General features: G+C 42.6%; 1 protein-coding gene across 1 annotated transcript; it reads left to right on the forward strand.

Moving 5' to 3' along the window:
• Positions 1–1,368: 1,368 nt before the first annotated feature.
• On the forward strand, positions 1,369–8,071 carry FGF4 (fibroblast growth factor 4). The gene is made up of 3 exons (XM_054972678.1): positions 1,369–1,687; positions 4,384–4,487; positions 7,839–8,071. Exons 1-3 carry the CDS (start codon positions 1,369–1,371, stop codon positions 8,013–8,015), a joined length of 600 nt encoding a protein of 199 aa, XP_054828653.1. The 3' UTR covers positions 8,016–8,071.
• Positions 8,072–10,636: the final 2,565 nt, after the last annotated feature.

Consider the following 10,636-nt stretch of genomic DNA (forward strand, 5'->3'; position numbering starts at 1 on the left):
CGAGCTCCGACTCTGCTGGACCTTAGAATAAAACTGCTGGTGCGTGTGGTTTTGCGTGCCTTGTTTAAAGTTCAGCAGGCACCCAGTATATGGTCCTCTTATTTTCTGCGGCGAGAGCCTCCTGAGCCCACTTCCTTAGAAGTCAAGCCCAGAGAAAAGCGGCGGGATTTATTTCTAGGAAAACGCGTGGAGCCAGAATAGTCCGTGTATATATTTTCCATAGGCCGACAAATGACTCCAAGGAGTATATGTAACCAGAGACCCGCTCCTCCGTCGGGCTGTCAGCCCGACACTCGAAGAAGTGGCCGTGTAACCCAAAACGATCAGATACCAAAAGTATCGTTAAGATCCCATTCCAGCGTATCCTTGTGAGCGCAGAGAATTCGGCAGCCTTCAGCGCACGCGGACTTCTCCCGCCCCGTTGTCAGCCCAAATCTGCCCTGCCCTTGCCCCCGTTTTTAAAGTCCCGATTAGCCCCCCCCCCCGCCTCTGTTAAAAAGTTCCAGCCTTTTTGTCTGATGTGCTTTCGTGTGTGTGCGTTTTCATTTTAAAAAATTCTTAAACCTCCCATGCAACAACTATCTTGGCCTTTCGTGAAGGAACTCCCCCCCCCCTCTTTGCAAACTCTAAAGCATGTTACTTGGAAACAGCAAAAGCTTAAATCCCACAGATTTCCACAAAGTAGACATTGTTGGGAGACGGAGGGAGGGGTGGGGGGAGGCGCGCCGGGCTTGCTTTTATTTTTGCGTCTTGCCTTAGCAGCGTTTGCAAACGCCCGGAACAGAAGAGGGGAAAAGCAGGGCAAAAGTTGCATGTGAGGAACGGCTACCCTGACCACGCTTAAAGGGGGCTCGTTTGCCCAAAGTCGACTTCTTTTCTTTCTAAATCGCTCCCCCGTTTCTCTGCCCCCCCCCCGCCCGCGCAAGACCCAGTTGGAACTGGTGGATCATCCTGGGTTATGCCGATCACTTTGAGTTCAGCTCAACGGTCTTGAACGCCGCTGCCTCCAGCAGTAGGTGGTGATGTAATAGGTACCAAGGCACAGGGATATATAAATCTCGTGGTTTAGGGGGTGAAGAGCCATGGCTGAGCAGCTAGAGGAGAAGAGCCCCACTTGAGCAGAGCCCTCTGGAAGTGCGATCAAGTTCAGGAGAAGCTGCCGCCGAGTCGACCCCCGCCTCCCTTTGCCCCCCGCCCGCTCCCCCAGGCAGGACTCCTCTCCCATGCAACCTGCCTAGCAAGCCTCCAGCTCGCCGGGGGACTGAACCGCGGGGGCTCCCTCTTGCCCCCTCTCCCCCTTCCCAAGCCCGAAGGCTGCGGCGGGGTATTTTTAGAGCGCTCGCCTCCCGGGAACCACGTGTGCTGCCCATGCTGCTCGGGATGACGGGCCCCTGGTCGGCCTGCTTGCCAGTCTTGCTGCTGGGGCTGCTTTCGCCTTGGTCAGCGGGGCGTTGCGCCCCTGCCCCTTCCCAGCCGCACAACGACACCCTGGAGTGGCGCTGGGAGAGCCTCTTCTCGCGCTCCATGGCCAGGCTCCCGGGGGAGAGGAAAGAGGCCAGCCGGGACGGAGACTATCTGCTGGGCATCAAGAGGCTGCGACGCCTCTACTGCAACGTGGGCATCGGGTTTCACCTCCAGGTCTTGCCAGACGGCAGAATCCACGGGATCCACAACGAAAATCGATACAGTAAGTTGTTTCGCTCGCCTCGCCTGGTCGCCCTTCCCTGCTCTGCGCTCCCACCTTGTCAGTTCCAGGAGCTTCAGCTGAGCCACCTCAAAGGGCGGCCCTGCCCGCAGGGTGCCTGACGTCTTGTAAGGCTTCCTGAACCGGGAGAGGGGTAAAGGGCGCGCCAGGTCGTTCAGATTTCCTCGCTTTCCCCCGCGCCCCGAACGTTGCCTCTTGTTGTGCGTTTAAGTGCACCCCTTGTACCCCCACCCCCGCCGGAGTGTGGAATGGGAATAACGTACCTCCCTATCTTGAACATATTTAGTGCAATTAAATCCCATGACGCACGCTTCTAACTAATGGGTTTGCCAAAGCTGCCCCAAATCAATGTAATGACTGCAAAGGAAAATTTAAAAATTGTTTGAGATAAACTGGGCAATCAGACGGGGCTTTTCTAAGGGCAGATTGCCTGGCATTGTGATCCTCCTGCGACAAACTTTGAAGAAGTGTTGCCGAAGTCAGTTGGACTCGGGCTTATACAATAAGGCTCTAGGAAACACTTCTGAGCGGAAAAAGCAGGACATTTGCCTGGAGAGTATCAGGTGTGATGAGCTTAGATGTGTGCATTACTGGTTCATGTAGCAAAATGCAGATATGTCAGATCATCCCACATTATGATGTACCTGTCAACTTCATACTATTTTTCTACACAAAAGAGTTTCTCTCTCCTGTTCATCAATGAGACATATTAAAGAATTCTCTCTTTGTACTTGATTTTGTCAAAGTGTAGCCCCCTCCCTCAAGGCAAAAGACTCATGAGGGAACCAACTGATTTTTTTTTAAAGTATTTTAGCAATCCTCATGGTTACAGTGGAAAAATTATAAAATATCTAATGAAAAATGGTATCCCTTGTCCCATAGTTTTGTATTTTACACTATCTGTGTAACATATAACAACAACATTCTATTTATATAAGCAGTAGTGTACTTTGTCTATGACAAGAATTGGCTGCTGTTATTCCAAAGCAGAGAACTGTGATCTAATTTCCTTTTTTAAAAAAAAGTATTACAAAACCATGTATTTGGCAATTTAGTTGCATTATTGTAGAGTTCAGGCAGTCTTACCCAGCAGTCTTGCTCATCCTCACCCCTGCATTCATGTTTGGACACAGAGAAAGAAGGGGGGTGGGAAGCTGTTGCTATTCTGAGCACTACAGAATACAGAAAGTTTTGAGCAGTTTGTTTATGAGCCCAAATCAACACATTCTGTTGATCAAAAAGAATTGGTGCAACATCTGGATAATCTCCAAAGCTGTAGCAAAAGGCTACTCATTGGCCATTCTCTACTCTTGCAACAGGTTTACAAATAGTTAAATTGGCATTCCAGATCCAAGAGTAACTCTGCCAAGAAGTTAGGACAGTCCACCAGAAAAGCATCTGTTAGTGACTTAACCCCATGGCCCTGGGGCTCTAATTCTAACTCCCATCCAACTGAAACAATAGGACTGGGGACGAGGAGTTACAGATAGCACCATGACAAATGTTTCATGTGTCCTCAAACGTATTGTTACTTATTTTAACCTAGACGATGTGGGAGATCACTGCTAAGCTTTTAAAAAAACCTGCATCCACCTTTCTGACCATATCTGCCTGTTTCATTCAGCCTGTTTCATTTCATTCTTCACACAGTCTTAAGTTTTAAAGCAAGGAGTGCATAGTAATCGCTTCATTGTGACAAAAGACTATGGGTCTTCCTCATAAAAAACATGAGCTAAGGACTAAGTTGATACAATCAGGCAGTGAACCTAATGAAGTTCAGGTAGTGCACTACATACACCACCTAGAGCCACTTCAAATAACTCTAGAGCCAGCTTGTGGAAAGTAATCTGTATGCAGCAGTTTCGACAGAGTGTATTATATGCTTTTTATCTGTGCTAACACATTTTTTCTTTTTTTAGATGTTTGGTCTAGCAAGAAAATCAATAGTGGTCCATGCAGTGGGTGGGTGGGTGGGGAGTGAGACTAAATGCACTAATGAGCTACTGTGTGGCAACTGACTTGGGAAGAACAGGGAGGTGTATCCCTTATCACCATACAATGGCAGTATTGAGAAAGTGCATGTAGCTCCCCACCACAAAAATGCACAGACTTAAAGCCACCCAATCAAGTAATGAGCTCATTCCATACAAACAATTTGCTAAGTGAGAGCAGCTACTATGGAGAGCAATTGAAAGTGCCTTCCTTATAGTGGCATAGCAGGTAGATCAGCCCTAAGATTACTCACTCAGAGTCCTGGGATGAAGGGCAGTAAAAATGTACTAAATAGAGAAATAATCCAAGACTTTGATTCCTAATAATTTGCACTGTAGTACTCCAAAAAATTAAATTGCCCTTAACTTATTTGCTCTCAAGTAATATATGGAATGTGCTTAGAATTTGAAAAAAAAAACACTGCTCGTTTGTTAGGTCTGGCTTCTTACTTCTGAGTAGTCCTATTGACTACATTAGAAAATGGAGTCAAAACTGCATCCTAGGGTTATATATCAGAATAGCCATTGTATTGGCATGGCCTGGTTGACTTCACTAGCACATGAAGAGGTATACCAAACTTTTGTCCTATGGCTGTAGAGGACTCACAAAGGTAAAAAAACATACAAGCATGCACATGCATGTGCAATTTTCTTAGCTGGATCTCTTGTTTTATTCTTGTTTTACAGGTTTGCTTGAAATCTCTCCAGTGGAAAGAGGAGTGGTGAGCATCTTTGGTGTTAAAAGTGGCCTCTTTGTAGCCATGAACAGTAAAGGCAAACTCTATGGATCTGTAAGTAGCAATTATGTAATTTTAGTGACAGTCTTTTAATCCCTTCTCACATTTTTGAAATTGATTTTGATTTGTTCTATATAAAACTATAGAACAGCTATCAATCTCATGTTTATAGCATACAATATAACATACAAAATATAACATTACATAATATCAAGCCACTTTTGATATTAAGCTTCCTTAGCCAGATGATAACTGTCTGGTATATTAATGAACAGTTATCTCATGCTGCGTCATAACACTGGAAATGCCCCTGTGAAAGCACTGAGTACTTTCATGCTCAGAGGAAGGAACTATCATGCAAACTGCACTGGAAAGTCAAAAAGGTGCTCTTAGTACCCTGTCCACAGACTTCTAGATTGGCAAGAAAAGAAAGCCATGAAAGATCTTAGGACATTTAAGTAAATTATATGCTGGAATATACTCATCTGCTTTGAGAAATTAATTTAAATAATTATGTCTTCTGTGAACTTAGTGGGTGGCTGCACACTTTGCCGCTACATGGTTCATTGTTGCAGCATATACCTAGTTCCAGGCAGATATAATGAGTATGATTGGATCAACCCCCAGATGCAGAGATGTGTCAGAATTATCTTCCATCAGTGGAGGCATGTCTCTGAGATCACGTGGTTCTTATACAATTTAAAAAGGAATCACTTGCCTTGTTAAAAAATATTATTCCAGTTTTACTTCAGAAAAAATTGTAGTTAGCACTGTTTAACAGTTCAATTCTAAGCAGAGTTATATCCTTCTATGCCCAAGAAAGTCAATGGGCTTAGACAGGTGTAGCTCTCTTTAGGATTACACTGTAAATTTGGGTTCTATTGTTCTAGAACCTGGTGTTCAATCACATCCTGTGCTGGCTGGTTGCTGCTTTATTCAGTGATGTAACCATTAGAGATAACTAATAACCATTCATTGGTCAAATTCAATCAGTTCAGACATGTATATATATAAATCTGATATCTTGTGGAAAGAATGAGTTTTTGTGAGGGAAATGAGTTTAATTTTCAATACACTGAAATAGTCAAAGGCATTTCATTTCTTAAAACCCACTTGGTTGCTAAAAATAATGCACGTCTTGTTTATGGTCATTTCCAGCTGTCCTTCTATTGTGGCCTCCTTGTTTGTATAAGTTGGTGTGGGCAGAATGTTCAGCCTAATGATTTTGGAAGCAGATCACTTTCACATGATTTGCCTAAAAGGAAGCAGGGAAAAATCCAAGAGTGGAAAGAGCCAAATGCTTTCACTGTAAAAGCAGGCTCTGTAGCCTCAGATGTATTCTTACTTTTTTTGTCTATAATTGGTACAGCCTTTTTTATTTCTTCTCTCTATTGTGATTTGCCAGCAATTACCTTTCATCCTTTTGGGGTGTCTGCTTGTGGTTTATAAATTAAATGGTCCATGTGTTTAAGAAGTATCAAGCATTGTCATATGCAGTCTTTGGATTAAATTAAAAATGTGATCTAAATGTATAGAGGGGCGGGATATGGCTTGCACTGTTGAGATCAAAGAATAGTTCAAATAGTGCAAGACTGATTCTTCATCCTTTCTTACAATCTTCCACACAAGTCAAAGTAGTAATCTTAGTATGGAAGAAGTAGGCTATGGTATGTCTGTTGGCAAATTTTATTCTAAAAGAGAGTAAAGATTTGCCAGCTACTGGTAGTGGAGAGTGCTGTCAAGTCATAGTTGGCTTATGGTGACCTCTGGTGGGTCTTCCGAGGTCTGACAAGATTTGGATTTCCTGGGCTATCCAGGTCTGTGACATGATTCTACTGAAAGGGCTGTATGTTAGGATATTAGGAACCAGAACTCTAAGGGGAAGGCAGCTCTCAAAGGAGCTTCCTGACACGTGGCCAAGGATCACAACTTCCATGTAGAATGGTTTATATCAATAGTACACCAGTTTTAGAAGATCCTCTTGGCATCTTCTCACTACCCATTTTAGCAGTATCTCCCCAAAGACATCCAAACTCTTCATCAGGCTAGATGCTCAAGTATGAAACAAAATGAAGGGGAAGAGGAAAAATTGTTTCAGGGCATGATGGAGACACCCCAAGTCTGGCCTTGTAGAATTTTAGGGTGTCTCCAGCATGACATGGAACATCTTTCTCCCCTTCCCACCATTTTGTATTATGTATTGAATATCTAGCCTGATGTTCTGAAGAATTTATTTTATTTATGTCATTTATTTATGTCATTTATAGTCCGTGTTTCTCACTGAGAATGTGAAAATTTGCTCCCTTTTGTGTTTTGGTTGGTTCTGATTAAACTGTTGTTCTCAGATATTTTCTGTGAAGCAACTTGACTTTCTAATTGTTGTCTACCCAAAGACAAATCTTTGTAACCAATGTACAGACAATATGGCCGCCTGATTGTTGTTGCCTGTGGTGTGAGTGATGATGAGCAACATGGGTCTTTTCCTTTGCCATTCTAAAATTTTGAAAAGTTGTTTTTCAATTATTTTGAATGTTCTCCCTGTGTCATTACCTTACATACCGGGCATTACTCATGTAGCACTTACAGAAAACCAGGGAACACCAGTAATACTCTTCTACCCCTCTCACAACCAAGTGAAGGTGCTATTATGAATGGTGTGCTACTAGTCTAGAGGAAACAAAATCCTGAGCTTCAAACTGATTAGTGTTGCATAAAACAAATAATCCAAGCTCTGGAATATCCTCTTGAAAATCCATGCTAAGGATAAGGCTGGGAATACAGATAGTTGTGGACACTCAGACCTTTATATCCTACTTGATCACCTAAGCAACTAGGAACTGAAGAATTGTTTCAGGGAAAAGAAGATAGTGTTGCATTCACTCCTCCCAGCACAGCATGGCCAGCAGTGCTCATGGCTGACAAGACAGGACACTTGTGGAGGCCAACATGGTGAAAAGAGGATTAGTGAGCCTCTAGAACCACCATTCACACTTTGGGAGGGGGTCTGAGAAGGGAGGAGGGCCTGGGTAAGTCTGAGACAGAGCAAGTTTGTTTTGTAACTGTCCTGAGTTTCCCACATAAACAGCATGGGTGAGAGATCATATGCAGAGGGCTTTAAAGTAGTAAAAGAATGTAGGATGAGATGGAGGCTGGGCTGGGATACCACAGGGTTCTGGGGCATACCTTCGCATGCTCTGGATCCTCCACCCTTCCTCAGATAAGGGCTCAAAATCCTGGATTCAGACTTGCAGACTTTGTCTAAGGAGGCATTTGTAGCCTCAAATTTATGATAAATATGACAAACAAACCAGAAAGAAAACAACTGCTCAGGGGGGCGTTTTCTGTACCTGTTTGCAATAGCTTTTTATACACTTCACTTATAACCCCTACCCCTTCTCATTTCAGGGCCGTTTCAACGATGAGTGTAAATTCAAAGAGATCCTGCTGCCAAACAACTACAATGCTTATGAGACCCAGGTCTACCCAGGGATGTACATAGCCTTGAGTAAAAATGGAAGAACCAAGAAAGGCAATAAGGTCTCTCCCACCATGACAGTGACACATTTTCTTCCTAGGATTTGAGAGCTGTCCTTCAAGACCTACCTCAGGGAAGGGGAATAAGGCGAGACCTTGTTGGAGATCAGAAGAGGATATATGGTGCACTTTCCTTTGAGAGTTTTATGCAAGAGTAGATGTAAGATATTTAAGTTATTTAAGTCTGTATATATTGCCAGAAAGTTATTTATAGTTCTGATTTTTTTTATTCCTAAAAAAAAACCCCAACATAAAACAAAACCTCCAACCTAAGCTATTCATTGCACAATGCAACTGTAGAGGACTTTCGCATTGTGGTTTATTTAACATTTTTTTTAAGTTATCACAGGTGTGCTGCTATTATGTGTTTTTTAAAAGTGAAGTTCAATTCCTATATTTACAATGTTTTGCACTGTTTTGTGTGTTGTACAGTGTTTGTTAGTGGACATGAAATTGTTCCCTCTCTTTCTCTTTAAAGAAACTGCCAGATAAGGTCTTAGTCTTTGAAAATGAACTGGGCAAACCTTCCGGTGCCAGCTTGTAGCAACATACAATGTCTGACCTCCTTTTGTGCAGCATTGCTATTTCATTGAAATGGTATCAGTTTACTTCCGGTACAGAAAATGCAGTGTTGAAGCCCCATCCTGCAAAGCTGTTTTTATATCTGCTGCTGTTGAACTTGGAACCTTCCTGCAGTCAGTCTCTTCAGAGTCCCTGAGACCCCCATTGAAATTAATGGAGCTGCAGTGTTTGGTGAGATGTGTCTGTAACAGGCACCTTAAACCTGTTGAATAAATTTCCGGGAGTATTATTTTTTAAATACTGTCAAAAGCACACGTTTGGGCTAGACTGGGCTGCTCTGAAAGCATAGACTTCTTCAGTTTCTTACAAACTCTCACACTGGGAAAAAGGCCACAATTAACAATTTAGATTTTGTAAAGGAAAATATGAATTAAATGCCGTCCCCAAAAATGCATTATTCAGGCAATGTATAACGTGTCATCAAGAAGATCTTTCTTTCTCCTTTAAAAAAAAAGATCAAGCTCTTTCAACACAACTAGATGACTGAAGTTCCTCTATTTACTTGTTTAAGGATTTATTATTTTTAATGCAATATTCAGAAGGAGGAAAATACTGCTGCCTTCTTGCTTGCAATCTGCAATCCAATTGGGGAAAAGCCATAGCTCCATAATAGGGTACATATTTTGAATGCAGAAGGGCCCAAAGTCTTTCTTAGCATTTCTAGTTAATAGACTGTCAAAGACAATACTGAACTAGATGGACTAGGTCTGATACGGCAGCTTCATATGTTTGCTAACAGCATGCCTAAGTCCAAGGGAGGGCCAGAACACACCACTGCAACAGAAATTGTCTGGGAGTGTTCCCTTGGTAGAGCTGTTTGAAGTACAGTGATCATCTGAATGCACTGTCTAGAGGGTAGATAGGTACAGCTGAATTTGAACAGTCCCTAGGTGGAAATAGGCCTGCTGATATCCTATTCTGTCGATGTTTTATTCAAATGATCACTTGCCATCACTGCAACAAGTAACACGAAACATAATTCAGTTGCTTTCTGATATGCCAAAATGGCTGGATGTAAAAGGTTTTGTAGTTTTGTAAGAATGTGTTGCTAGCAATCCCTTGCCCCTGCCAGAGTTGGGGAAGCCACCAAGATACACATTCAGCTCAGTTTGTTGTGTTTGATGTACACTTACTCCCCAAGTTCTGTTAACTTTCAAGAACTGCTGTGATGTAAAGGGTTTATGGATTACTGCCTCAGCATCTCATTCCCCGTCATCAAACTGATTCATGTCTACCTCATGCTTTCTTAAAGTCAGTTTCTTAACAAAATCTGCATAGAAGATGCATATACTTTTATGTTAACTCAGTATTATAATTCCAGTGTGGGAGGGGGCATCCCAAATCCTTACTTTTTTCCATATGCTGCCAAAAGTATTCCAGATAGTGTGGTTGTCTCCAATTTGAGCCTTGTCACGTTTGTGCTATCTTTACCCGGTGATTTACTTTTAGAAGGATAATCATGGTGAAAATATTTGCAGACAGCTGTCAGGCTGCAGCGCTATATGGTCACCCAGTAACCCTATATTTTTCTTTATATATTTTGTGAATGTAAACCATGTCTTTAAAGCAAAGAATGAACAGGCAGGTTTAAGAATGATGGTGGGGAAGGGGTGGTGGAGAGGGGGACAAGGAAGTCTGAAACTTCTGCTAAGCTACGAGTCTTTTTTAAAAAATTAAAATGTCACTTTGAAGGCAAAAGACAAAGCTCCTCTCGTAGATTTCTTGAATGACTGTCAGGAAGCCTCATCATATTTTAGTGAGTAGTTTCACTCTTTCATTGCTTCAGTTTAAGACTTGGGCACCAGCAAATCAAGGCTCTCCTTAAAGCAGACTGCATCAGGTCAGCATCACAAGCAAGATGATATGCTGCTCTTGCAGGCAAGCCTACTGGCACAGAGATTTGCTACTGGAGTGGCAAGCTGATGGCCTCAAACTACTTCAGACCACAATGCTCCAACTATATACTTCAGAATACTTCCACTGATCCCAGCAGGATTTCTTTGGAGTAAATATACCAATTTAAATACCTCTCTGCATATTTTTCATTTTATGTTGGAGTGTACTCATTCATTGCACCCGAAGATCCC

Source organism: Eublepharis macularius, chromosome 2 (genome assembly GCF_028583425.1).
Source record: "Eublepharis macularius isolate TG4126 chromosome 2, MPM_Emac_v1.0, whole genome shotgun sequence".
Lineage (NCBI taxonomy): Eukaryota > Metazoa > Chordata > Lepidosauria > Squamata > Eublepharidae > Eublepharis > Eublepharis macularius.

Excerpts from the sequence above, each read along its gene's own strand:
- FGF4 (XM_054972678.1), top strand. The coding sequence starts at position 1,369 with ATGCTGCTCGGGATGACGGGCCCCTGGTCGGCCTGCTTGCCAGTCTTG. Across the intron at positions 1,688-4,383 it reads CCACAACGAAAATCGATACA|GTTTGCTTGAAATCTCTCCA; the intron begins GTAAGTTGTTTC and ends CTTGTTTTACAG. Across the intron at positions 4,488-7,838 it reads AAGGCAAACTCTATGGATCT|GGCCGTTTCAACGATGAGTG; the intron begins GTAAGTAGCAAT and ends TTCTCATTTCAG.